At 53.9% G+C, this 26,849-nt stretch overlaps 11 protein-coding genes across 11 annotated transcripts; 6 read left to right on the top strand and 5 right to left on the bottom strand.

Moving 5' to 3' along the window:
• Positions 1-983: 983 nt before the first annotated feature.
• Positions 984-4,015, top strand: MRS44_009937 (uncharacterized protein; the record flags this gene model as incomplete). The annotated part of the gene is made up of 6 exons (XM_065620354.1): positions 984-1,022; positions 1,127-1,219; positions 1,312-1,397; positions 1,445-2,163; positions 2,211-3,269; positions 3,318-4,015. The coding sequence occupies 6 exons, from the start codon at positions 984-986 to the stop codon at positions 4,013-4,015; spliced, it is 2,694 nt and encodes an 897-aa protein (XP_065476127.1).
• Positions 4,016-4,679: 664 nt separating this feature from the next.
• Positions 4,680-6,270, bottom strand: MRS44_009936 (uncharacterized protein; the record flags this gene model as incomplete). Its single annotated transcript, XM_046283712.2, has 2 exons — positions 4,680-6,197; positions 6,250-6,270. 2 exons carry the CDS (start codon positions 6,268-6,270, stop codon positions 4,680-4,682), a joined length of 1,539 nt encoding a protein of 512 aa, XP_046131629.1.
• Positions 6,271-7,660: 1,390 nt separating this feature from the next.
• Positions 7,661-10,039, top strand: MRS44_009935 (uncharacterized protein; the record flags this gene model as incomplete). Its single annotated transcript, XM_046273926.2, has 2 exons — positions 7,661-7,774; positions 7,859-10,039. 2 exons carry the CDS (start codon positions 7,661-7,663, stop codon positions 10,037-10,039), a joined length of 2,295 nt encoding a protein of 764 aa, XP_046131630.2.
• Positions 10,040-11,250: 1,211 nt separating this feature from the next.
• On the top strand, positions 11,251-13,251 carry MRS44_009934 (uncharacterized protein; the record flags this gene model as incomplete). The annotated part of the gene is made up of 2 exons (XM_046273927.2): positions 11,251-11,290; positions 11,342-13,251. 2 exons carry the CDS (start codon positions 11,251-11,253, stop codon positions 13,249-13,251), a joined length of 1,950 nt encoding a protein of 649 aa, XP_046131631.2.
• Positions 13,252-13,470: 219 nt separating this feature from the next.
• MRS44_009933 (uncharacterized protein) lies at positions 13,471-15,972 on the bottom strand (the record flags this gene model as incomplete). The annotated part of the gene is made up of 2 exons (XM_046283713.2): positions 13,471-13,846; positions 13,898-15,972. The coding sequence occupies 2 exons, from the start codon at positions 15,970-15,972 to the stop codon at positions 13,471-13,473; spliced, it is 2,451 nt and encodes an 816-aa protein (XP_046131632.2).
• A 1,579-nt stretch (positions 15,973-17,551) lies between these two features.
• Positions 17,552-18,178, top strand: MRS44_009932 (uncharacterized protein; the record flags this gene model as incomplete). Its single annotated transcript, XM_046281303.2, has 1 exon — positions 17,552-18,178. One exon carries the CDS (start codon positions 17,552-17,554, stop codon positions 18,176-18,178), a length of 627 nt encoding a protein of 208 aa, XP_046131633.1.
• Positions 18,179-18,659: 481 nt separating this feature from the next.
• MRS44_009931 (uncharacterized protein) lies at positions 18,660-20,398 on the bottom strand (the record flags this gene model as incomplete). Its single annotated transcript, XM_046279531.2, has 5 exons — positions 18,660-19,330; positions 19,383-19,542; positions 19,603-19,771; positions 19,825-20,120; positions 20,177-20,398. The coding sequence occupies 5 exons, from the start codon at positions 20,396-20,398 to the stop codon at positions 18,660-18,662; spliced, it is 1,518 nt and encodes a 505-aa protein (XP_046131634.2).
• A 593-nt stretch (positions 20,399-20,991) lies between these two features.
• On the top strand, positions 20,992-21,774 carry MRS44_009930 (uncharacterized protein; the record flags this gene model as incomplete). Its single annotated transcript, XM_046270006.2, has 3 exons — positions 20,992-21,244; positions 21,301-21,466; positions 21,522-21,774. 3 exons carry the CDS (start codon positions 20,992-20,994, stop codon positions 21,772-21,774), a joined length of 672 nt encoding a protein of 223 aa, XP_046131635.2.
• A 396-nt stretch (positions 21,775-22,170) lies between these two features.
• On the bottom strand, positions 22,171-23,249 carry MRS44_009929 (uncharacterized protein; the record flags this gene model as incomplete). The annotated part of the gene is made up of 4 exons (XM_065620353.1): positions 22,171-22,427; positions 22,477-22,811; positions 22,858-23,087; positions 23,145-23,249. 4 exons carry the CDS (start codon positions 23,247-23,249, stop codon positions 22,171-22,173), a joined length of 927 nt encoding a protein of 308 aa, XP_065476126.1.
• Positions 23,250-23,525: 276 nt separating this feature from the next.
• Positions 23,526-25,166, bottom strand: MRS44_009928 (uncharacterized protein; the record flags this gene model as incomplete). Its single annotated transcript, XM_065620352.1, has 1 exon — positions 23,526-25,166. One exon carries the CDS (start codon positions 25,164-25,166, stop codon positions 23,526-23,528), a length of 1,641 nt encoding a protein of 546 aa, XP_065476125.1.
• A 435-nt stretch (positions 25,167-25,601) lies between these two features.
• Positions 25,602-26,445, top strand: MRS44_009927 (uncharacterized protein; the record flags this gene model as incomplete). Its single annotated transcript, XM_046281304.2, has 4 exons — positions 25,602-25,782; positions 25,841-25,995; positions 26,048-26,278; positions 26,332-26,445. 4 exons carry the CDS (start codon positions 25,602-25,604, stop codon positions 26,443-26,445), a joined length of 681 nt encoding a protein of 226 aa, XP_046131637.2.
• Between the last annotated feature and the right edge of the window lie 404 nt (positions 26,446-26,849).

The following is a 26,849-nucleotide window of genomic DNA, read 5'->3' as shown; positions in this document are numbered from 1 at the left end:
GCGTAGAAAAGGTATTTGTGGATGTATCCCTAGAGCTGAAGCAAGAGGCGGGAGCAGGCCCGCAATTTCATCCAGCAGAAACAAGGCCCTAAGATTGGACAGGAACAGGGGTGTAGGGCCTGAAACTGTCTGTTTGCTTGTCGCAGTGTCAAGAATAATGCTGCAATGCCCTTATTGAAACTTCATTTCGCGGTGTAGGTGCAGCGCTGTCGTGAGAGCTGCAGCAAGGAGGTACCTTGGTTGTGAGGTCATGCTTCTGTCCTCGTGACCTCGGCTCGGGCTCTACTCTGTGAATGAAGCTCCCCCCGTGCTCCCGCATCTTCTCCCCGTCTTCTCGAAGCCCACCAACCAAAAGCTTCATCCAACAGCTTCACCCAACCAACGGCATCCAAGCTTCTAGTGTTGGGTCCACCGCTTTGCTCCGCTGCCAGCCCGGTCAAGCCCATTCGAGGCGAGGTCCAGTCACCAGCCGAGAACCAGAGCCCAGCCCCAGCCGCCTGTCTTCGCCTTGGCCTTGTCCCTCTGTCTGTTGTCAGGTCCGTCCAGCGAGCTCCGTCTTGCTTCCAAGATTCTATTCTTCCAACCTCGCATCGCACCGCATCTTGGCTTGGATCAACGCACAAGAGCCGCGTAATAGCTTTCCCCTTTCTTCCGGCTCGTCCCATCCTCCCGTCGACATTGTCACCTGCGACATGACCTTTCTGGTCTCTTAACAAACCTAGCCGTCTTGTCCGTCACTGCGCTTGCTTGCTTCCCGACCAACCGGCCGACCCATCATCACCGAACCAAGCAAAACCTCCCTGTCGCCTTGTTCGTCAACCCCGAAGCTTGACCGACCCCTCTCGCTCGCCCTCGGCCTCATCGCCATGCGCATTCTCTCCTCGAGCCATTAATCGTATACTTAATCATCTCCCCCCTACTTCCGCAACTATATATAATTCCACCATCCGTTTGCGCCGCGCCGCTCCCCAAATCGGTCCACCATGGAAGACATGGCAAGGGCCGAGTATCCCGCCATGCTGGTGAGGCAATCCCCGTCCCCAGCCAAGACTGCAGCGCTGCAAAATGCAAGACGCAGAGTCTGGTGCCGAGCTTTTACTGATCTGCTTCTTTGCGCAACTCATAGGCAGCTCTCCAGCCCGGCCAGGCGGCTCATACCCTCTCAGAACGAGTAAAGCGCATGTCCCGCATCAACGTCGAAATTGCCGACTGGCTCCAGGTACGCCGGCCTCTCGAGATGGATGCCAATGCCCACGCAAAGACTTGGGGTCATCCCGTTCCATCCAGACGGCATACTGACCCTCAACCTAGGAGCGCCGTCGCGTCGAGGAGCAGTATGTTCAGGGCTTGCGCAAGCTCACTGCCTTCAAGGTGCCCAATGCCCAGTCTGAACTAGGGTGAGTCTGGCCGCTATGCAGTATCATCATGACTTGCAGGCTCACAGTTGCCATAGTGTCTTCCAGGCCCCATGGAACCGAATCATCGACTCTGTCGAGAGCATTGCCCACTCCCACCATCAGCTCGCCGATCGCATCGAGAAGGACATTGAGCACCCCCTACGCAACTTTCACATCCGCAAGGACTTCCAGAACATGAACACCATGTCCAACAACCTGGCCACCATGGCAAAGGACCTTGAGGAGGCTCAGGAGCGGTCCGACAAGCTGAGCAAGAAGGGAGGTCGTGCCAACACCCAAAAGGTCGACGCCGCCTCGTCTAAGCTGGAGGCTGCTAGCGGACAGTGGGAGTCGCAGGCGCCCTTCATCTTCGAGTCCCTCCAAGCCCTCGACGAGTCGCGGGTCAACAATCTGCGTGACCTCCTCACCCAGTACCAGACCCACGAATCCGACTCAGCCCAGCGCGTTCAGGAGAATGCCGTCGAAACGCTTGCGCTCATGCTCGAGATCGATACGGACAAAGAAATCCAGTCATTTGTGAACAGGGCCACCCAAGGCAGGGCCAAGCTTCCCACGAGGACTTCAACGCGACAGTCATCCGTTGTCGGCACCACGCCTTCGACGCCAGTGCCCCCAAGCACTGCTGGTAGCACCAATGCGCCCACACCAAGCGTCCAGGCGCCTCCTACCCCTGCTGCCGCTTCCTCTACCGTTCCCGACGACGATGTGAGCGAGAACAATTCGGTTCCACAAGAGCCCAAGCCAGGTAAGTCGACTCCTTGGCATGTTGTACGCTTAGCTAACATCTTCAAGGCGGCAAACTTCGCCGTCTCGGCACCATGTTTGGTGGACGAAGGCGACAGAGCATGCACGCCGGCTTTGGTCAATTATCCCCTCAAAAGGGCGGCCCTAGCTTCGGCAGGTTGGGAACCAGCCACAGCCATCATGACCGCGGTGTCTCACCCAGGGGCTCCTCGACTAACCTGCAGGAGCATCACCGACTGTCCTCTCTAGCAGAAGCACCTGATGTGCCCAAGCTGCCCGCGAATATCGACCAACCACCCAAGCCCGAGTCCACGCCGCACGAGAACACGAACGGAGTGTCGCACAATGAAGGTCTTATGGACAGCCCGATTCCACAGACGACTGCAGGCACGGTCAATGGCAACCATGAGCCCGATTTGTCAGATGTTCAGCCACCACCAGGACCTCCTCCTTCTCACAAGCCAGAGGAGCAGCAATCGACCCCTGTGGCAGCCACAGCTGGAACCAAGGACTCAGAAGGCTTCACTGTGCCGCCCCCGATGAACGACCCCATCTCGCAAGCTCAAAGGGAGGCCCAGCAAGAAGCAGGCGAAGACCCCGAACAACTGCTCAAGGTCAACATTCAGCAGACGCCAGTCGAGGAAGAGGATCCGGAAGCTAAGCTCGCCGCGTTGTCGAGTGTTGCCAACAGCCTCAAGATCGGACCGGCCACTCGTCGCACAGGCACCGTAAGAGGTCGCCGTGACGTCCGGCACACCGTCTACGTCCCACCGCCTAGTATGCCCGAGAGCGGTACTGATTCCTCCGTGGGTGGATTCCCTGTGTCGCCTTCATTGCCCGCTACGTCCTTCACAAAGTCCGGCACCGTTGCTGCGCTAGCATCCGAGGCTAGCATTGCTGGAACTTCAGATACGCAGTCTGTACGATCGGGCAACTCATTGGGAAGCCTTGCCCACCCCAAGCATCCGGATATGACGGCTCCTGGTCTGAACTCATCCATCATTGAGAGTGTCTCTGCTGTCTTTGAAGAGGGTGGCATCAAGTCTGCATCCATCACTGGTGAAGTTGCGTTTGTCAACAACCCCAGTGATTCAGGCGATGCAAAGAGTAAGTTACAACATGAATTCGTCAAGGACATGTATTCACATGAGATAGGTTACGAAACCATCCGTATCAACAACTTTGCAGCACTTGAGCGCATTGGTCCTAACCGCATCTTCGTGCAAAACTCATCAGTTGAAAACCACGATCAGTTCTCTCTCGACGTCTCCCATCTCACCAAGACAAACACGGCATTCTCCTATCGAGTATTTGCTGAGGATTCTGGAAGCCCCGCGCTCGGTCAGCACGCGCCCTTGCTCCTGAAGCTTGCCTGGAAACCTCAAGGAGACAAGCTCGGCTTGCTACTGCAATACCAGCTCAACCCATCCTTCAAGTTCTCTGCGCCTGTAACGTTACACAACGTGGTTATCGTGGCGACGTACGAGGGCCGGTCAAGCGGCGCTCAGACGAAGCCTGTGGGAACACACCTAAAGGACAAGCACCTGGTGTACTGGCGGGTAGGCGATGTGACACTCACCAACGAACCGCACAAGATTGTGTGCCGTATCATCGGCGCCGAGGGCACCGAGCCCAAGCCAGGACATGTTGAGGCCAGATGGGAGTACACTCCCTCTGGAGATGATGTGGTAGGAAGCGGCATTTCCATCTCGAGACTTGACGAGGGCAAGGGCAAGGCGAAGGAGCTCACGGAAGATGATCCCTTCGCCGACGACAGCGCAAGCACGGAGCAGAAGTGGGTAGACGTGCCAGTGGTGAGGAAGCTCGTCAGTGGCAAGTACGAGGGTCGGTAATGGGCCGTCGGCCACAAACTGAACCTCGAGGTGTGATTCCCAAAGTGCATGGATAGAGGCCCGAGGAGGACACTGAAAATGTTCCTGGGGCGGCGCATTGAATAGCGAGCGTGATGGGAGGATAGCCTCCCCTTCTTGGGTTTACTTTCACTCCTTTTTTTTACTTTTCCTTTTTTTTATCTTTGTATGTCATACTGTCTCTTGTCTTTTTTGTATGGGTTATTGACGGCTGGATGGGTTGGAGCGTGAGAAGGGCAGCAGTAGTATTTTTTTCGTTGAAAGGCTGTAACCTTGTAGTCTCTATGACTCTACAACAACAATGTCTATATCTCGACAATATCAAGACTCTCTTGCTTGGTTTTGTCCAACTGTAACATATAGCACACGGCCTATCTTGTTTGGTACTTTGCATATTGGCTTTCGCTACGTCTATACTATTTTTCCTTCCTTTTGACCCTGCCTATAAACGCTCCGGTCCGAAATACTCCAAAACGACGCTGTGCGTTGTTGCCCCTTGCTTCTCGCTGTCGCAGCGGTAAAGTGGGCTATACATAGATCTGGGATACAAAATGGAATGCGCGTTGTGGGTGACGCTGGTGATATGTACAGGTGTGAGCGTGATGGCTGGAGGCATCAAAGGACTCAGGGGGGCTTCAACCCTTGTCTACTCAGACTTGTCGGCATTTTCCTTGGCCTTTTGGCTCTCTTGGCCCTTCTTCCACTTGGAAAACTTCTCGCCGAGGTATCGCCACGTCCGTGAAAACCCACCCATTACGAGTCCCTTGATGCTCTGTGTTGTGCTGGGCCAGTTGACTGTGTGCTTGACCACGGTCCGCACCGTCTCACGCAGGTTCTCTGGGTCATCCGTAGCGATGCGACGCTCGAACTCGCCTCCCTGCATGCGATGAACAGCGCGACTTTCCTCGTCGGAAGTGGCCTTCATCAACTTATTGAATTCGCCGCGGGGGATACCAAACTTCTTCTGGTACTGGAAGTAGAGGCGGGAGCGGAAGGTCTGTGGAAGGCGCCGCACCATGTTACCGCGACGGACGGGATCCATATCCTGCTCGAGGGTGTTAACCGCCTCAGGGTTGAGAATCCAGTCCTGATCGTCGATGCGGCAGGGGCCGGAGAAGTCGACGTTGGGAAGTGTCTTGACTAGGGGGGCGTAAAGACGGCGGAAGTGAACAATGTTGTTGTCAACAATGTTTGTTACCTTGCTCTTGTTCTCGGTAGGGAGAGCCATGCGAGGATCACCAAGGTAGCTGAGGCCAGCGATAGTGCTGTAGAGCTCGGCCTCTGTGAACTTGGGGGGCAGGAGAAGGAGGGCAGTTCGAACAGCAGCGATAAGGTTGTGCTGGTTTGCGAGCCGTACACGGGGATGGTCACGGAGAATCTTGACGGGCTTCTGAAGACGGCCTGCAAGGTACAGGCTCTCCCAGGAAGAGAGATCGGTAACGAGGTTGTCAATACTCGTGACGCCGTACTTGATGAGCATTCCATTCATCTCAATGTACGGGTTGAAGTAGACTCCAGCGCCCCAATTCTGCACGCGCGAGACGAAACCAGACCCCAGAGATGCGATACCGGAGTAGTGATCCCGATGCTGCTTCATGTTGATCGAATGCCAGTGCTGGGTGTGCGTCACTCCAAAGATAAAGTCAATCATCTTGGGAGAGCCCTTTTGAGACTTGACCAGAGCTTCAGGCGGGTTGGGGTGAACGGCGCGGAAGGCGGCATCGGAGATGCTCGGCTTGGAAGCCTCTTGAGGAAACACTCCAGAGCCGTATGCGAAGCAGTAGACAATGGGGGCATTGAACTGCCGCAGCATCAGGCGCAGAGCCTCCTTCAGCTCATAATTAATGATCATGTGTTGGTTCGCGCCGAAAAGACGATGTGGCAGGTCGTCAAAGGACTTTATGGATGTGTCGAGGTCTTCCCAGTCGCTGCTAAAGACATTAATCTTGCTGCTAGACTTGGAAGTCGAGGATGCGCTGCTTGAAACGGACGTGTCGGAGTCTGTCGTCGAAGTTGCGGAACTCTCGGAATCGCTCGGGCTGTCAGGCCGCTTCGACGAGGTTGACGACCATCGTGACGAGATCAACGACGAGGTGGACGGTTTCGAGTAGAGTTGACGGGCGCGTGGGGTTCGAAGGGATATAGCTCGGGTGGTCACGGAGGACTAGAGGAATCTGTTAGAGGGGAGAACTGGAGGAGGCAAAGTTGGAGCTCACCCTGAGGCCAATTGAGGCCATTGTTTATGATGAGATGAAATCTATTACCAACAAAAAGTGTCTGGGTACGATTATGGTTCCAAGATGAGGTCGAGGGAGAGTAAGGGCAGCTCAAGCTGCGGCGGCGTTGAGACTGCCTAGTCGCATACTCGATCCGGAATCGGGGAAGGGAGAGACAAGAGATCTCAGAGCAAGGTCCCCCAATGGCAGTCGCAGAAGAATACGTCAGTGGATACAAGACAAGAGCCTCTCCTCTCTGGGCAAGAACAGACGGAGACTGCAAAAGATCGTCGGGGTTGGGGAAGCTTTTTTCTGCAAGCGATGGAATGAAAATACTCAACGTTACCCGTCACTTCTCCCCTCCAATGCCGAGCGGATGGAAAGGTGTGGGTCACGAGCCACAAGGAACGGCTGCGGGATGGCCAATCACGTGCCATCTTGGCTTTGCGGGAACAGGGTTCCCATCCCCTTCCCGTCCAGGTACGTACCGCTACTGGCCGAGAAAGGCGGGATGATGGATGCTACGTCACTTGGCGATATGGCCTTGGCAGATCGGAGCTTATGAGACGGAAGAGTTGGTAAACAAGATGCGTCATTGATCGAGAGATGGTTCCTGGTTTGTGTTTAGCTTTGCTGATTGGGTTAGGGAGAAAGGGGTTTGTTTTTGATCCACGTGGTTGACATCATGCATCGCAGCTCAAAGACAGGGCAGTGAGCTTGAAGCTTTGGAGCTTGAGGAATTGAAGCTTCATGTCTCGCTGCCTTGTTCGTCCAGCCCTTGTAGACCAATGAACGGAGCCAATTCGACGTTTAATACATTTGCAGTCATTGGTCACTCTCACTGAGACGATTATGAGGGAGATATGCAGTGTTGATTGCTTAACAGGTTGGTTGTGATCATGCACCTAGCAAATGGCAATTGAGTTGCAAACCTGAACAATCAGGAATGGATCTGCGGTAGCCATGTAGCAATGCAAGACCACTACAAGCACCAAAGAAAGAGGAATAGGTATTCATAAAGTATTTAAACATGTATAAAGCTACTTTCAAAACAACTCCCCATTCTGGGTCGCTGCCATTTCATCGGGACTGCCTGCTCTTGTTACCCTGGACTAATGGCGCGAACGGAATTTGAGATAGAAGCTATTCCTGGGACCCATGTCAACCTGTCTGTATCACTATCAATATCAATTGGAGATGAAAATGTTCTCCAGCCTAATTCATTAGCCTTGGAAGATCCCTAGATCCATGAAGCCCATCATTCATAAGGTACAAAGATGCTGGCAAGCTGTCCACTCAACATGGATCATCAGCATCACGTGACCCACCAGCTGCTGTGGTGATCGCAAACAAAGCATCCAGGGATCGCGCTTCCCGTCTCACAAGAAGCAACCTCACCACCCGCCACAAAATGCGCGCCCATACGCCTGACGGCTCTGGAGGCCGACGGGTCTCTTCTAGCAACAGGTTTCGAGCTAGCACTTCTGCCATCGGGCGCCCTCAGACCACTCTAAGAGAGTCCAGGGTAAGTCAACAACATTCTAAACAAAACAAACATTAGTTTTGCCATCACCACCACCATCAGCATTCTGACTTGGGGCATTCTTAGATATCATCCTTCCGAGCGAGTACTCAGCCCACATACAACTTCTTCACTGGCGAATCAAACCTTCCCCGTCCTTCCTCCCGACAAGGCCATACCGCCGAGTCTGTCCGCCCGGGTTCACGCGACAGTTTTAAAGAGAACATGGCGCCGCCCGATGCCGACGAGTATGAAAAGTACAGGAAGGAGATTGAGGCCTTGAAGGCCGAGATTGGCACCCTGCAATATCGCATGCAAACATCCGAACAAGAGAAGGAGATTGCTTTGTCCCAGCACAACAGCAAGCTCGAGCAAGCGCGCCGACGAGAGCAGGATGAGGCACAGCAGCGCCAGGCCGCCGAGGCCGAGCGTGAAAAGGCAGCCAGCCAAACCGAAGCCCTTCGAAAGGAATTGGAAGAGTTGAAAGAGAATATCGAAGGCGACAAGAAAGCCCTGGAGCGAAAAGCCCGTGAGGCAGAGGACGAAGCCCGCCTACTGCAGGAACAGTTGGAGGACTTGTCCACGGCCAAGGAGGAGGCTGCGCGCATTGCTGATCGAAAGGTTACCGACCTGGAAATGCAGATTGCTGCATCGCAAAAGTCGCTACAAGAACACGAGCAGGAGATCGACCAGCGAGAAAATGTGCTCCAGCAAGCCCAGGCTCAGCTGGCGGAGAAGGATGCACAGATCGGCAACCTCGAGGCGGACGTGCTACGACTAAAGGCACAGAGCGGAGATGCCGAGACGATGGAGATAATCAGACAAGAACTGTCGGAGCAAGTTCATCATATTCGAAACCTTGAAGCGACCAACCGCGACCAGCTTTCCGAACTCAAGCACCTACGAGCGTTGAGCAAGGCGGTCGAGGTCGTCGAGGAGGAGAAGCGAAGTCTGCAGCGCAAGCTCGAGGCTGCTGAAATGGTCGAGGCAGAGCTTGCTGAGGCCCGTATTCAGCGACAGAGACTCGAGGATGAGCGATTGGCCTGGTCGGCGTACTTGAAGAATGCGTCCGAGACTGGTGACAACGAGTTTGATTCCCCAGAGGCTGTGGCAAGGGCGCTTGTCCAGGAGCGTCTGACTACGGCGTCGTATGTGGAAAAGTTGGGCGCTCTTCAGGCCGAGATGACGGCAACACAGAACACCATCCAGACGCTACAAGACGAGAAGGCTCAGCTCAAGACGGAGGTTGAGAACGCCAAGACATCAGCAAACGCCAACAACACCGACAAGGCTCGACTACGACTGGAACGACAACGCGCCCTGGCTGTCAAGGAGGTGGAATACCTTCGGGCTCAGCTCAAGACTTTTGATACCGAGGACGAGACAGTCCAACCAGAACAGTTTGATGAAGCCCGCGCGAAGAGAGTCCAGGAACTCGAGGATCTCGTGGACAAGTACAAGATGGAAGTGCAGAGTCTGCACGCTGAGCTGTCATCCGTAGAACCGTCTGCTACAGGCACACCGCAGCCGGCAACTGGCAGCAAACGCTCCCGACCTGAGGATGACAATGCTCACGAGCAGCTTGGACAGCTTGCGCGCAAGAATCGCAAGCTGCAGGAGGAGCTGTCCAGCTTCCAGACCAAGGTGGCGTTGCTGGAGAAGGATCTGTCAGCCAACCGCGAGCAGCTGAAGGCTGCGAAGCAACAGACGCAGACCCGTGTTCTCTCCCTCAAGTCCAACCCGACATCGGACTATGAAGCCATCAAGCGGTCCACACTGGAGGCCCTCCAGAAGGAGAACCAAGACTTGTTGGCAACCCTTCGTTCCAAGACTGGCAACTCGTCAGTCCCCATGATCCCCACCTCTGTGCTCTCAGCGATGGAGCGTGAGATCGCGGCTGCCAAGGCCGAAACCGCGTCGGCCCAAAAGTCCGCGCGGCGTCTTAAGGAAGTCTGGGGATCCAAGTCGCAAGAGTTCAAGGAGGCCATCTTCTCGACTCTTGGCTGGACCGTCACCTTTATCCCGAACGGCAAGATGCGGGTCGAGAGCACATTCTACCCCTCACAGACAGACGAACATGAGAACTCGATCGTCTTTGACGGTGAGCGGGGAACAATGAAGGTGGGGGGTGGCCCGCGAAGCGCGTTTGCGAGAAGGATCAGTGATCAGATTGGGTTCTGGGTGAGGGAAAAGGGGTGCATCCCAGGCTTCTTGGCAGCGTTGACGCTGGAGTTTTACGAGGAACATACACGGGCGTCCAAGCCTTGAGGGCAATGTCGGCAGCGGGGATAATGTTAATCGGGATGGATGAGATGACGACCTATACCCTTGTACATATAGCCATTTACGTTATCTGGGAGTGCTGGTGTGGACAGACGCTCTTGGCTTGAGTGGGGAGCTTGAACTGCTCAAAGGCATCATTTGCCAGGCGTTTTGTTTTTAATTATTGATCTTTTGGCGTATTCTTTGGACGAGCGAGTTGAGTATTGGTCGTACGAGTTTAGTTACTCAAACTTGAGTTACTTAGACGTGGTTGAAGCCTAGATGCCTGATTTGCCGACTCGCTCTGTTGGTAAGAATCTAGACGAGAGCTGCCTGCTGACTTGCATGTCTTGCTTCAGCCTCATCCTATTGCGTACGCAACTCTGCCGTCGCCTCTCGCTTGCATCCTCCCGCTTCTCAACGGACTGATCCGTTTTCGCAATCCTCCTGCCTACTTGAGTGTGCTGTGCTACACGGCAAATTAAACAACAAATCCTTGTGTAACTCGGAAGACACTAAATTTATCTTGTTATGCTTAAAGGTAAACAAGGGTAGTAACCGTGTTCGCGTAAGCGCGTGGCTCGTCCCGCATCCCTGTTCGAGGCAGTGCAAGTTCAAAAGTGCAGAGTTGAATCCGCCGTGCCGTTGCGGAAAGGAAGTTGTACGTAATGTGAAAGGGGAAAAGAAACAATATGATTGTTTGGTAAAGGGGCTTAGTTGCGTCTTTGATGCAAGCCAAATATGCTGAGCGTCGTGAGGCCATACACGGGGTGAATACACTTTTTGATCTATGGTCTAGGATTGTCAAGGGATCTTTACGGGATAGCCAACCATGTAGCCTGGCCTGCTTACGTCCCGCTCTTCCGGGCTTGCTTCAGAGCCCATCAAGGTGGTGGCTGTATCGGATGCCTGCCTCACTTTCAACACCGCCTGATCCGATCGTGAATCACATAACGTTGTTTCTTTTCTCTCTCTCCCGGCGGTTGCCTCTCTCGTAAGTCGGCACTGTCTGTGAAACAATGGGGGCAGGCCATTTATATCCATGTAAACTATGACTGGGGGCAGGGGAGGTGGAATACGGTTTCATGTAACGCTCTGATATGAGGATCGTCTTTGGAACGGTGCACATATAAGACGATCGGTTCTTGTCCTCGAGTTGGACTCTTTTGTGAAGTAGGCTGTATAGAAGTTTGCTCTTCTTCACTGGCGACTTCACCATGCGCTTCTCTACCGGCAAAGTGGCGGTTCTCGCCTTGGGTACGTGACTCTTTGTTTTACTGGAAAAACACTAGCTGACAGTGACTCTAGCTTTATGCCAGTCTACCTACGCTTACGGTCTCAAGGCAACCATCCTGGCGGATACGAACCGCGACGGAAAGGTTGACGTCAAGGGCGACTCCGACATCAAGGCCAAGACCACCTGGACGCCTGAGAGGGGAGCCTTGTTTCTCGCCAACATTGGCGATACGAACCAGCGATGTTCCAAGAAATGGGGTCCCAGTCAGGAAGTCCCCTTTGAAGATGGCGAGACCTACTTGGATGAGTGCAACGACGCTACCGGCGACGTGCAGCGCAACCCCAAGTACCTCGCTCCCCTTCGGACGCTCCCTATCGCGAAGCTCAGTGCTTCTGCTAAGGGCAAGGTCCATGTCACGAACAAGGTTGCCGCTAGCAAGGTTCGCATCTTTGTCAAGGAGGGAAGTGAGTGGACGTACGTGGGTGCCAACTACACCTTTACGGCTGAGGACCTCAGCGGTGGTCTTGAGCTGGGCATCGATGCTCGCGATGTCCGTCGACCCAAGGGTTGGGACGGCAAGGCTCAAGTTCACTTTACTGTCTCGGACGGAAGTCAAAAGGCGACTGACTCTGTTGCTTTGCGGGTTGCTCCTGTCTTGACGCATCACCATGCGCAGCTCGCCGAGAGAGTGTTTAGCACTCGTGCTGATGGAGACGGTGCTCAAGGAAGATTCGTTGCCGACTTGGAAGATAATACTGCTGCTGCGGGCATCGACGAGCCTGTCTTTTTGTTTGACCATGGCGATATCTGGACCCAGGATTTCTTTGAGCCAGGATACACGAGCATCCCTGGACCCGATGGACCTATTGTTCTTCGAGTCATGATCCGTTCCGTGCAAGCTTCTCGTTCCTCTGGTCGGGATATCTTCCACCAGCTCCGCAACGACAAGGTTGGCGCTGTGCAGCACCACGGAGACGGCGACACCATTGACTCTACTGGTAACTTGGAGACGATCCCCCCTTACAAGTACAAGGGAAAGAACTATCCCGCGGGTCGTGTCATCCAGGGTCAGTGGGAGGGACGAAAGCCCCTCATGTTCAACTTTCTCAAGGCCCAGCAAGTTCAGGATCCCCTTGCTCTCGACACGGCTTGGCTTGCTGTCGGTCATGTCGATGAGTTTCTTCAGTTCCTGCCCGCTGACAATGAGCGGGGATGGGTCGTTGTGGTTGATGATCCCATTGCTGGTGTGGAACTCCTCAAGAAGGCTTCCAAGGAGGGACATGGAAGCATGAAGGCTCTCTCGCGTCCTCATCTCCCTGGTGGGGACCCAGTGCAGTTCTGTCTTCCCAAGGAGACCATCGACCAAGTTCTTAAGCTGAAGAATTTTGAGAGCATCAACAAGATGGCTGCTAAGCGTATCGAGGGCAACATTGCTATTCTCAAGCGTGAGACGGGGCTCACTGACGATGAGATTCTTCGCGTTCCTGCGACGTTTTACTACGCGTTTGCTGAGGGTTGGACGTGCAGTGTCGACACAAACTCGACTGGCCCCAGTGCCATCCCGACTCCTGGCCCCTCTTCAACCCCAAGCCCTTCCAAGCTCAGCGCTGGCTCTTCTCTTAGCAAGAAGGCTGTTAGTGGTGGCCCGGTCTTCAAGGCCAAGTCCATCATCGAGGCGGCTCAACCCCATGGCCCTGTCCAGCTGGGACGACGTGAAGTGGACCCCGAGACCCAGCTCGTTGCCTTTTACCCAGGCACCGTCAATGGTGTTGTCTTGGCAGACTCATTTGTCCTCGCTCCTAACCCCTGGGGCCCGGTCATTGACGGCGAGGACATTATCGCCAAGGCTGTGCAGGAGACGTACGCGAGGGCCAGCTTCAACGTGACGTTCCAGGATGACTGGTTCTCGCATCACCTGGGCATGGGAGAGGTTCACTGCGGCACCAACACGTGGCGCACTACGGACACCAAGTGGTGGTGAAGTTTTGTACATGAACTAGCAAGGTTGATATGAACGATAGGCACATAGAGGAATTCACTTTGAGTAAATAGCATCATAGTTTCGTAACAGTTGGACGTGAGGAACAACATGTACTGATGGCCTATGGCTGTCCAAGATATCTAGAGTGGTCTATCCAATTAAGTACAAGAAGAAGTTTAAGACATTATCCTCAAGAAAAAGGCGTCATCATGATTCCATCTACTCGGCCTCCTCCTCGTCATCACCACCGTTGGGGCAGATGCGGTTGAGATGGACGTCATCCAGCTGGATGTAGAAGGCATCGGGGTTGCTCTTGCACGAGAGCTCGAACGACAGGACGGCCGTGTCGCTGGTGGGGACAACGGTGTTGGAGCGCTGGACGTACTCGTTCCAGGCGTTGGCGTCGTAGAAGGGGTCAAAGTCGTCAAAGTTGACTCCGTCGAAGCGGACGAGGATGTCGCACTCGTAGAAGGGGAGGTGCTCGCCCTTGGCGACGTGGTACCAGTAGCCGAGGTTGTAGGTGGCGCCGGGGACGAGGCCGGTGACGGTCTGGGTGATGCTGGCCTTCTTGTTGCCTTGGGGCCAGCGGACGAAGCTGTTGACATGTTAGTGTTTTGTACAAGTGAAGAACAGGGGGAAAACTTACGCAGACTTGTCACCAGAGTGGCTGGGTCGGTTCTTGGAGTCGGCGACGACACCAGACTTGGCCTTGAAGGTCCAGAAGGTGAAGGCCTCGTCACCCTCGAAGCCACCAGCGTCAACAGCGTTGGCAGTGTAGCAAGCAGGAGCATCGCTGGTGGTGGTGGACTCGGCAGTGGTGGTAGTAGACTCAGCACTGGTGGTGGTGGTGAAGTCAGTGGTGGTAGGGGCAGCAGTGGTGGAGGCGGTGGTAGAGGCGGACTCAGTCGAGGAGGCGGACTCAGTCGAGGAGGCAGACTCGGTCGACGAAGTGGCAGACTCCGAGGCAGTGGTGGAGGCGGTCTCGGAGGCGGTGGTAGAAGCAGTCTCGGAGGCGGTGGTAGAGGCAGTCTCGGAGGCCGACTCAGTGGAGGTGGAGGCAGACTCGGAAGCAGACTCAGTAGTAGAGGCGCTCTCGGTTGTGGAAGCAGACTCCGTGGTGGAACCGGACTCAGTAGAGGTGGAAGCAGACTCCGTGGTGGAACCGGACTCAGTAGAGGTGGAAGCAGACTCCGAGGCAGTGGTAGAAGCAGACTCGGTAGTAGAACCAGCCTCAGTGGAAGTAGAGGCGGACTCAGAAGCAGTCTCAGAAGTAGAGGCAGTCTCGGAGGCAGTCTCAGTGGTGGAGGCGGACTCGGTAGCAGAGGCGGTCTCAGTGGTAGAACCAGACTCGGTGGCCGACTCAGTAGCAGTCTCAGAGGCAGTTTCGGTGGTAGAACCAGAGGCAGTCTCGGTAGTGGAGGCACCCTCAGTGGTGGAACCGGACTCGGTGGCAGACTCAGTAGTAGAGCCAGACTCGGTGGCGGTCTCAGTAGCAGACTCAGTAGCAGTCTCGGTAGCAGTCTCGCTGGCGGTCTCGGTGGCCGACTCGGTCTCAGTGGCAGACTCAGTAGCAGTCTCGGTAGCAGTCTCAGAGGCGGTCTCGGTGGTCGAGGCACCCTCAGTGGTGGAACCGGACTCAGTGGCCGACTCGGTAGCGGTCTCAGTAGCAGACTCAGTCTCGGTAGCGGACTCGGTAGCAGTCTCAGTGGCAGAGTCGGTGGCAGTGGCCGACTCGGTAGCGGACTCAGTGCCAGAGGCGGTGGCAGACTCAGTACCAGTCTCGGTCTCAGAGGCAGTCTCGGTAGCAGAGCCAGTCTCAGTAGCAGTCTCAGTCTCGGTAGCGGACTCGGTGGCAGAGCCTGTGGCAGTCTCGGTAGCAGACTCAGTCACGGACTCAGTGGCAGTCTCGGTACCAGTCTCGGTAGCGGACTCAGTCGCAGTCTCGGAAGCGGACTGAGTGGTAGCCTCCTGAGTGGTGGGAGAAGAGACAGGCTCACGGATATCACCATCACCAAAGTCAAGTCTGTAGTCGTTGATGTTCTGGGGAGTGACCTGGTTGGAGATGAAGATGGAGTCGACGAAGACGGCAGCCAGACCACCAGACGAGCAGCTGGCGCGGATGGACAGAGGAGCCACGGAGGAGGGGACGTTGGTAGACACCAAGGCGGTGTTGTAGAAAGCAGAGGCACCGGTGCTGTAGATGAAGGTGGTGAAGAACTGCTGAGAGCCAATGTAACCCTCGAGAGTGCAGATGTTCTGGGTGGTGGGGGCAGTGAGGATGAAGTAGAAGAAGCGAACCGTGTAGGGAGTCGCGGTGTTGAGGTCGGAAAGCTCCTGGCTCAGGCTGGCAGTGTCGCTGACAGCTCGCTTGTGCTTGGTGGGAACCGAGCTGACAGTGAACTTGACACAGTTGTTGTCGTTGCTTCCGTCACCCTTGTAGCCTCCAGTAGTGCTGCCCTCAGTGTTGCCCTCAGTGGTGAAGTTAGGGATGTTGCTGGGATCCTCGGGGTCGAGGTCATGGAAGCCACCGTTCTGGCAGAGGTTCTTGATGATGCGAGGGCCAGTGGTCTCGGTCGAGGACGACGAGGCGCCAGAGGATGTCTCGGTGGCAGAGCCAGTAGCAGAGGTAGACACAGTGTTGCTGGGTCTGCAAGGACCGGCGACAGCAAGGTCGAGGCTGCCCGAGAGGGCGAGAGCCGCCAAGGCGACGAAGGAACGCATGATGCAGGAGGGGAGGGAATTAACGAATGAATGAACGACTGAACGAGGGAGTAGAGCGAGTGAATGGCCGAGTTGGACGGTTGAAGCCTCAAAACCTCTCTTCCTGAAGGACGGTAGAGAGGGGAGAGAGGAGCGATATATACCAAAGCCAAGACCGACGATAGTGGGCGATGACCTGACTCCTCAATAGACCCCCTCGATAGTCTGCCTAAACTGCCCCTAGCTTTTGTCAATATTGTCAAGCTAATTGTTTATCAGGATCCGTAAATGTCATGGAGATGATCCTAATCTGGCGGCGCAGCTGACGCCTCTCAAGTCCGTTGACCAAGCTATTGAGTCTAAGTGCGCCGCCAGATCCGCAAGGCGACGGGCTTGATTCCTCGTAAGGGAAACACCATTTTTGTGTGGCTTGCGGAAAAATAAGCAAAGGAGTAGGAGCCTCAGTGGCATTTTGCTTGGAAGTTTTGTAACATTTGTGTGGATTTGTTGATTATCATGAAAGCCAAGCCCATGTTGAGATCTACCACTATGGGGAGAGTTGCAACCCGCACCGATGATCACAACCCAAGCTTTTACCCACAGGTCTCACCCCTAGGACTTCTTCCTTCCTCTCTCAGCAAGGATCTTCTAGACTAGAGACCGTTGCTTCTTCCAGGGACGTTGGTCATGTTCGACCCCCGCCCGGTGACATACCCGAAGGCCTGGAACTGGGAAAGCCCGCATCGAATAAGCGCCAGCAGATTCGATAGCGCCACAGACCCTAGCCCACTCCTTCAGCCTTCAGCCCCTGGGATGTTCAGCGAATGCCGAGGAACCGGGACCTGCATGACTAGGTTGGCAAATGTGGAAATGAGGGTTTTCGTGTGGGTTTTTTTCCTCGCGCAGAGAGGAGGGAGGCGTCGGGACGAAGCGTGCCGTGGTGGGAAAAAGCCATGGGAATCTCTGGCAAAAAGCCACACTCGAGATGGAAAGGGGCATTCTAGTAGACGACCGCTATTATGACGTGCTCTGTGGTTGCTAGGGGATTGGCCCGTAGAGCTTGGACATGGGGGATCGTCTAGGGCTCGGGGGTAGTTAGTTCTCTGGTTATGTCGAGACTATTTGTTTCAACTATGGGAGACTAATTTGGACTGATTTTTTCTGCTTGCTCACGGCATTTTAATACGAACTTGCGAAGTGATGAGTGTGTTTAGGTGCTTGGCTGTTGGTTGTCTGGTTGGATGTGACTGTTGTGCAAGATAAACAAAGAAAGGTGAGATTACTGGTTGATTTTTGGGGAGGCCATGTTGGCATCCACGTTTGAAAATGAGGTGAGATCGGTTCTTACTCGTTAGTTCAAAATGGCACTCTTGCTTAGCGTTTCTTCTTTTGAACTGGCAACTGGATAGCTGGATATGTGCCCGCAGAGCCGACTGTGATTGCCTGCATCTTGCAGGTGCTTCGGGAAGCTGCCTGGGGTCACACGTGATACACTACCCATCAGTATCGGGTAGGTCGTACTTCCTGTCAAGTTGACATCCATGGAAGAAGAGACAGAACATTATGCTTTTGTTTACCGACATCGATAACATCACCAAAAATGTCAGAGATAAACAAAAGCCTAGAGCTCACGACCACCCCCTCCGAGGCCGCTGAAGCCATGTCCACACCCAACATCGATTCAGCGCGAGAAGCAAGACGAAAATGGGAAATGGCAAAGCAAAAGAAGGTCAAACGCGATCGAACGTGTACACTTCACAGAAACGACTACCACGCATTTCTACAATTCGCTGTCCCGGGAGAGATGACGAGGCCCGAGGTTTGCCAGTCGCATGGCCGATGCAAGGCTGATGGGCCGTTGGTCACGAGCAGATACCGAGTGTGCATCCTCGCGGCAAAACCCAGATACTTCCACCCCGAGTGCTTCGAGGACAGATACGACGTCCCATATATGATCCCGAGGTATTTCAAGATGGAGGCTCCTGAGATGTGCGGGCTCATGGTGCACAAGTGGTTTCAACACAATAGACTTGTCAACTTGGATGTTATCGCTGAGTACATTATGCAAGACTGCCTTTATCGGCTTGGCATGTTGGAACCGGGTCAGCCGATGCCTGAGCTGAAGGACTACACAACAGGAACGAGAAATAGATGCAGTCTGAAGGATCTGGTGGACAATGTCATGTGTGGCTGCTTTCGCAAGAAGGCTTTGGCTCTTGCAGGATAACTCTCACCAATCTGGACCACAGACACTCTTGGGGCGGGAGGCTAAAGAAATTATGCTTTACATGTTTGCTATGACAAGAGTTGGCAGCCCGGGACCGCTATAATTAACGATAAAGACATTGCGCGATAAGGACCCCTGGCGTTCTTTTAAATTGTGCATTGTCTCAAGCATGGATGTTGTGGGGAGTGGGGGAGCAATGAAGGAATCGGTATGTTCCGAGAGAATCCTACAAAGTCTATTTCATGTAATTGGCCTGTGGTGAGTGAGTACCTATTCATTATCTTTAACGTCCCTGTCTACTTTGCAATGCTTCTCGAATTGCCATAGGCTTGATATTTGGTTACTTCCTGGATACAAGTATGTACACGAGTCGATACTGACAAAGTTGACCTTGGGAAGTAAGGAATTTTATCAACACGGTGGTCTCAAATAGAAGACTGCTGGCTATATTTGTATCAACACCACCCACTGACTCGTCTGTTTACGCTGGCTGTTGTACCCTTCCTATTTCATCCATGACCAGGTTCAGATCCATCACCGTCTGCTGATACACCTCATCCAGCTTTAGACTCTTCTCGACCAGATTCCTCATCCTATCCCCAATCAGGGCTCGGTCATAACCGCCCTCGCCCAGCGCACCCAAGTCGCCCCCCAGCATCGTAACCGCCTTCTCTAGTTCGTGACGTCCTATGGATGGACCCTGGACGTGTTGCCGCATCACCTGCACCATGAAGATGGTGGCTAGGTCGGTTCGGACCTCCTCAAGAGCCTTCTTGACCTCCTTCAGCGCGATCCGTCCCTTCTTGGCCCTGGCCTGGGCATTCTGGTGCGCCACCAAGGCCTTTTCTTTCCTCGCTTTCTGATCCAACGTGATGCCGACGCCTCCCACAATGCTGCCCCCAGCTAGAGTGTCTACCAAGAGGTTGGCGAGGATGTCGGGTCGAAAGAAGGCCGCGATGACAATGGCAGCCACACTGAGAACCCCGGTGGCAGTTGCTGCGTATTGACGGGTACGATGCTTGATCACCTTTCGGTCCCACTTGGTAAATTCCTCCTTGTCGACAACCTGCATCGACTGCTCGTATCTGGAGAGATGGACCATGGCTTGGCGCAAGTCCAGCATTGTGTCGACGATGCCTTGATTCGTGAGGTCTGAGATGATGCATTAGCCCTAGACGCAGTAACATGTTGATCTGAGACATACTCTCTCCCTTCGATAGCCGGGCAAGTCTGGGCTCGAGATTCCTGGCCATGACGCGGAGCTCTTCGAATGAACTCGCTGCGTTGTTCACTGGGGCGAGAGACACGGCCGAGGCTTCATCCGGGAATGCCACGTCTTCGCCCCCTTCGACGGTCTTTCTTGCCTTGGATCCGATGTCAGCACATATCAGATATGACCGACTATGGCCATGAGCAAAACTCACTTTCTCAAGACCACTTCTCAACCATGGCAGCTGAGAAGTGAGCTCATGCAGGGTTTTGTCAGTGGTAGCGAGTACGTCGCCCGCCTTTGATATGTCTCCTCCTTCGAAAACCTTGAAGGCGCAGACAAGCGCCCTCAATGTGCTCAGAGTTATGACCCCTGCCTGCAGTCTAGGTGCGCAATTCAGTTAGCGTCGGGGCGGTAGAGGTGATTGAGTGCTTACATTTCCATCATTTTGTCTTCTTGAGATACCGGGTTTGGCCTCAGGTCTCGTTGCAGGCGAAGCTCTAATGGGAAGAGGATAAAACTGTGGGCATACTGACGCTTAATGTCTACACCCGTCATTTCTTCGCCGTCCAGAGTTGCGTATATGTTCATTGCATGGGGGGCACTTTGCAGCCCAATGACGAAATATTTGTACACAATTTCGGGAGCAATATGCTTGAAAATGTCTCGGACGCTAGAATGAGGATCTCCTACCGGCTGGGCGTAAGTAGCCTTCCTGTGTACAAAATCGACCTGCCAAGTCAGCGTGGTTGAACCAGTCAAGTTGAGTAGGTGATTAATGAACCTACCTCGACCGGAGCGTATTCATCCCGGCTAGAGACGTTGAGAGGCTCTACCACCTCGGCTGGATGGATCCTCCAGTGTTTTTGCAGAGATTTGTGAGTGAAGAATTCTGCCAGACTGCGGTTGAACTCGGGACATCGACCCCGAACATGGTAGTGCCAAACCTGCAGACGAACAGTGACCCGAGGGCCTTTTTCGGACTCGCGGCCGAAGCCAAAGAACGACATGGGGGATGGGGGTAGAGTAAGTAGGTTTTCAGGATGTCAGCATGACTCTACGGCTCCGGGGCGCGGGGTTTATCAACTTGAGCCCAAGGTACTATTGGAAATCAGGCTCTCAGACAGGGCACCAATGGACGACGCAGAGCGGCCAACAGAAAGCACCTCAGTGAGGGCTGTCGAGAAACACGGCTCGGACCTGACGAATGGTGCGTCTCGGCAGAACTCCATTACGAGGGGGATTTGTCATGATGTGCAATCTTGGCATGCACTTTGAGATATGAGCTGAACAAAGTGCAAGTCTTGGGTGCCTATGAATAAAGGGTTGATAACTCATGGGCGAATCAGGGGGGATGGTAACCCGTTGTGGCGTGTAAGGGGAGCTGGCAATACGCGGCCAGGGTAGCAGCTGATAAGGAGTACCTCTGGAGATATGGGGTTTGTCTCATAGCACAAGTACTTTCTAACTGCAGCGACCGGGATGTCTACCGCCGAGTTTCACAGGGGCCCACTCAGCTGCACCCACGTCAACCTCCAGATATCAATCAGGCTGTGGCCACGACTTCCCTTCATCACCATCAACAAACATCAGAGCGGGTAAGATGGATCAGAGCGAGAACGCGGCCGATGAGGTCACAGCTCTTGCCGGCCCTCGCCAGCAAGAAGTCGGAGCTAGACGGGCCTCGGCTGCGCCGTTCTGGAACGCAGCATCGCCAACCGAGAACGAAGGCGACATCTGGGAACTGTTTGAAGTCTACCGCCGATCGGCGAACCGCTACTTGAACCAGTACTTTGACTGCCTGGATCGCCTACGGGCCTCCAGCGCTGACATCAACGCGGGTGGCCGGTCGCAGGGTGCGTCAGGTTACTCCTGGACTTTAGTTACACAGCTAATATTCATGTCCATCCAGAAATCGCCATCCGCGAAAACTCCGAGGCGGAGGGTGACGTCTGGCTGCTGAAGATCTCACATGACAGCGCGGTACGGGATCTCGCCGCGCTGGACAAGATTCTAGACAAAGCCAAGAGTGAAGAAAAACCGCGAGGGAGAGCCGTTTCTCCAGTCGTAGCTTTGTGGTAAGCTTCGGGGCAACCTTGGGATCAACTTCTCTCTCGCTGACGCCCGACCTAGGACTTTTACATGCTCTGTTCTGGCCTTGGCTATACCCAAGAAGGTGGCTTCGGCCTTCTTCGAGTTCGGCGCCCTTGCCGGCGCCCTGCTGCTCACTTTCCGCATCGTCCGGAAGCCTCCCCGGGTCAACAGGCTGGACCCTGTGCAGCACAAGGTCCGAGACCTGATCCGTTTGTTTGAGCAAGGTGCGATGAAGCAGCGAGATCGGGGTGAGGTCCTCATCTCTCCCGTGGACTTGGACACATGCAGCTGAGAGACTTGGCATGAATAGCGCTGTCCTTGTGGGCTTGGTGTTGATATACTTTGTATCTGTTAAGCTCGTTTGTTAGACTGTGGTGTTGCCCGGACTCGCCAACGCCCGATGCTTGCTTGCCCGATCCAGCTGTCTGCCTAGATCTGGCCGAGGTCGAAGCTATCAGTCATGTTCTCAGCACTTTGCAGCGAAAGCTCATACGTAGGCTTCTCCCTCCTTATTGTATTGCCTCCTGGGTGGCTACTTGATATTCAATGTGGATACACGCGAATACTGCTTGGGCCTGGCAAATCAAGACAGTGGGGTTGGTACTCTGCCGAGGGGTTTACATCTACTTTCTGCCTCTTAACATGAGAGACGATTGTGCTAGCATGACGTGGAAGAACCGTCACCATCCTAACGTCCCCGCCCATTATGTAATGCCTCTTGAATTGTCACGGGCTTGATGTCCGGGTACTTGTTGTTGAGGGAACCATCGTGTGGTATGTCAAACTGCCCCGTGACGGACCAGATGCCCAAGAGCGCCAGAAGCTGTCGAGCCAGGGCCTCGGGGAAGGGAGACAGGGCGAGCTCTGCCTTTTGCGCGGGGAGCTCGGTCGTTTCACCCCTTTGAAGCCTCTCTAGAGGGTCGTAGGTCACGTCGAAGGAGGAGCCTTTGTGCTGTTAGACATGGTCTTAGACTTGAGTGCGTTGATGGCTCACCTGTCACTTCTTCGGCCACCTTGACAAACTCGTTCCACGTCGTCTTTTCTCCGTAGCAAAAAGTCAATTCATCCCACTTGGGTTCCTCGAGAAAAGCGGCGACGAACTTGGCCACGTCGTATGTGTAGGTGAAGGCGATGGGCTCATTGCCGGTCCCAGGGATGGCTGCTTTCTTGTTTGCCACGTCGATGGCGAAGGACAAGGGAGGTAGGTGGGTCTTGAGTGAGGTCAAGCTGTAGCAGTCGAGAAAGTAGCCGACCGCGAAGCGAGTCCACTCGAGGTCTGTCTTGCGGAGTGCTTCGAGGGAGGCTTTCTGAAAGACGGATGTGGGAGACCTGACTGTGGTTAGCTTCAAGATCATCAGTGGCTTGGGACACTCACATCTCGCTGGGAAGAGATCCCCAGCCACTCATGATGAACCGCTTCACAGAAGAAGACTGGCCTGCGGCTTTGATCAAGTTGGCCTCGGCTGCGGAGGCCTCCTCGTTTGCGACTTGGATGGCGGATATGACTGTGTGCACGTTGTGTTGCTCCAAGGCAGTGGCCACAGCCGCAACGTTGGCGTAATCTACCGCAACATGCACTGGCTCTCCGGGGTTACTAGGAGTTGCCTATTGGGACATGAGTCAGAGTGCAACATGGAGTATAGATAGTCGTGGTAGGCTCACCTTGCGGCCCAGGACAATGACCCTGAACGACGGAGACTGGGTGAGGGTTTCGACAATGGTGCGGCCGACATGGCCTGTGCCACCTGCGACAGCGATGACCTTCATGTTGAAAGAATCGGGAAATGGAGGATGTGAGACGTGTGAGGAGAGAAGCTGAAGTTGTGGTGTCTGGGTTGGAACTTCTCGTTAGGAGCGAGGAAGTGAGCCTCTATATAATAAGCCCATCATATTCACGAATCGTTTCACTTAAGACGTGCTATGATGAGTGAAATCTCGGTGAACACCTGGTGCTGACGAAGCCCAAGCAATGATACCTTGGCTATCTCCCTGCATGAGGCCGCGCGCTTTCCTATTTAGGCAACCCTGCAAGTGCTAATGCAGTCATATCAACAGAAAGTGAACACCGTCGACCTCAAAGCAATGACAAAGACTCCATGAATCCCTGTCTAGCTGGCCTCGAAGCTTCCAGACACGTTCCATCAGCCTGAGTGCTTCCTTGGCTGTGCCAAAGGCTTGGAAGGCTCCCATCGCCGACACAACGCTTCTGAACATGTCCTCCTGCTCAGGGGCCGCCAGGCAGCCGGCAACGCAGAACGGCCACATGATGCTGCGGAGGGAGACTTGCCAGGGAATTGTGGTGATGATTTCCAGGATACGCTGCACGCCGCGGAGGACTCTGGGGTGTGATGGGTCCCAGCCTTCTACAACGATTGTGAGGTAGAGCATTGTGGCGTGTATCCATGCCTCCACCACGGGAACTCGATTTTGAGTTTGGCTTGCCGAGTTAGAAGTAGTGACTAGACCATCTTCTAGCATCTGCTCAAGCTCTATGCTTTGGTTTTGCACCTCTTCTGCTATGTCTGCCCTTTGAATGGGTTCAGCTGAGTGTTTCAATGACTCTAGCCGTGCAACCTCTCCAAGAGCGACGAGAACCCATCCAGGGCACCCAACATAGTCTTCCATGCGGATACCTTGAGTTTTGTCATGTGAGTAGTCGACAGAAGGATGGTTATCGGCAATCAGAGAGCGATGGTAGTGCTGAAGGCGGGGAGAAGTCTTGAGGGAGACACTGGATATGATGTCCGCAAAGACGAGAAATGCGGCGAAAAATTGAAAGGATGCCTGGTCAGCTGTCCATACGCTGAAACCTAGTTTAATTCCGTCGAAAAATGGCCGATCTTGATCCATGGCTCTCAGCACGACTCCCAGATCATGTTGCCCGTCTTTCATGCCATGAGTCTCGAAAATGTCATTGAACAAGGCCAATGCGGCCGTCAGATGCATGTTCCAATCACCACCTCTCGCCATGGTTGTTTCAAAGATCAATAGCTGAATAATGCCTTCCAAGACATGTGTTTGGCGGAAGATATCGGCTTTGGTGTGTGGAGAGGCTTTGCTCAGGTCATCCATGTCCTGCCTAATAATCTTGAGGGAAGTCTTCATGTGAAGCGCAAGTGTATCCCACACATGCTGCTCACACGGCGTACGTAGCGTATGGCTCGCATCTTGGGCGAGACTCAACGCGAAGTAATAGGCGCTAATGCTGATTGCGGTGTGTTTGATGCCTAGCTGACCCTTGAGGATGGCCAAGAGCCAGCTGCGTCCGCCGCTTATGCTTGTGGGCTGATACCACGGGAATAGGAAGGGGAACACTGTGTCTAGGTATAGTGTCATGAGGAAATCATCCGTCTCATCTTGGCCGGTTGCGTGCACTGGCGTAGCAGAGCTAGTCGACGCCGGGCTGTCAATCGAGGGTGGGGCTTGGAGAGAGGTAGAAGACTCTCCAAGAGGAAGAACTTGGACAGAGAACTCCTTGTCGCGACGTGATGAAGAGCTTTGCCTCACTTGAGCTTTGATGGCCTTTGCCATGCCATCCTGCTTCTGACCCCCGTCCATCCACTCAGGCCTCACGGCGCTGTAGTGGCAGTCAATGTCCAGACCAGCACAGGCCGCGCAGATGGGTCGGGCTCGGTCGCATTTTTTCCTCCGAAGGCGACAGGTCCAGCAGGCAGGTGATGACATGTCGTGAATTACGGCGTTAACGGAAGTTGCTGATGCTGCGCCGTGATCGAGGTGGTGAGAATGAGTGGGGGATTTTCGTCAGGGGTAGAGACGCGCGCTGCCCGAGAAGGGTAAAGCGTCTTTCGTCCTGGCGCTAATGGTTAGCGACAACATGGGTTGAATGCATGGGGAGGCATGCAGAAGGTCATATCTGTTTCCCGTTCTGCTGTTGAGGAGTTTCTTATAAAGCATGTTGCAGGAGGGTGTCTCAGGGAACCTATTATAACTCGAATCATCCGAGCAGCCCTCAACCCTTGTGAGTTGCTTACCAAGATGCGACCCTTCTGGACCATTTGAGAGAGAGAATGCGTTGATATGAATCGTGTATAAAGCGTCTTTATCTCAGCCATGGTTCAAAGTGCCCAGCAACGACTTGACCATCAACACACAGTCAAAATGTTGTTGCAGATTCTTCGCTTCACACTCCCGACTTCCACCACAATCTCAAGCACTGCATTCTCGAGTCTCAGAAAAGCTGTGGCAACAGCTGGGGCTCAGATCCAGTACTTTGGCTACTCGGTGCAAACTCGAGCGGCGCCCCTGCCCAAGAAGAAGCATGAAGTGTCCTGGATAATCCGTATGTGACCTCGTCAAACTCACGGAACTGTAAACATCGCTGACAAGATTCTTGATAGAATGGCCGGATAATCTGGATCTGTCTCAGCGACCCGCTCTCAGACAGCCTTTCGATGAGCTGTCGCAGAACAGCGCCACGAGCTTGCTGGTCGAGGTTGCGCATGACGACCCGACTAATCTGCTGACCGCGTTCAAAGCGCCTATTTGCGAAGTGGTAGGCGTTCATACTTGTGCTAAATGCCAAAATATTTAACACCTCGCTACAGGTCGCAATGAGAATGAAACCGGACGCGGCGCTTTCGGTTCCTCCACTTGAGACATCGATGCACAAGACGTATACCGACTGCTACCAGATGCAGGGCTTTGTGGGAGGCGACTGGGGTTATGCAGCCAATACTAACTCTACTGGAGGCGGAGATGTGGATTTGGCTGAAGGCCGGCTCGAAGGCGAGCAACGTAGGCTTGCGATATACTTTCTCGGATGGGAGAGTGTCGAGGTATGTGCATCCTCCGTCCAGAAACAAAGATAGTTGACTGAGAAATTTACTAGCTCCACGAAGATGCTGGCACTACTGCTATATTTGCCGAGGAGATGGACAAGCTGGGGCCGTGGATGGAAAAGGAAAGCGGTGCGTGGTATGTCACGCTCAAGAAGCACGAGTAGAATGCGTGAAAGCGGCCCTAAGAAACTTATGGAACTGGAGCTTTGGTTGGAAGTTATATGTGGCGCTGCGCTGGCTAAAGTTATCAGAGAAACTGCCTGTGCGAGATAGTTGTGAACCCCTGGGTAATATACTCAGACAGCATGAAACCCTTCTCCATTCTTTTGTATTCATTCTTGCTTGTTAGAGGCCTGTGTGGTTCAAGAGACTCCTGTATTGTAATTTCAATTGGAAATTTGTCCAAGGTGCGGGATTGTATTGTTGGGCCGTCCACAAACATGGCATTCCTCGCTTCGATCAACTTTAGAGGCTTAGTTTCTCTGGCCATAGCCCTACCCCTTTCAACAACATGACTAAACTTTAGAGGCATAGACTCGAATTCATGGACTCTATATAAAAGACCAAT

This window comes from Fusarium solani, assembly GCF_023522795.1.
Source record: "Fusarium solani strain SB1 chromosome Unknown bctg00000006, whole genome shotgun sequence".
Classification (NCBI taxonomy): domain Eukaryota; kingdom Fungi; phylum Ascomycota; class Sordariomycetes; order Hypocreales; family Nectriaceae; genus Fusarium; species Fusarium solani.
The sequence above is the reverse complement of the archived record's forward strand: the minus strand, read 5'-3'. Positions and strand labels throughout refer to the sequence as shown.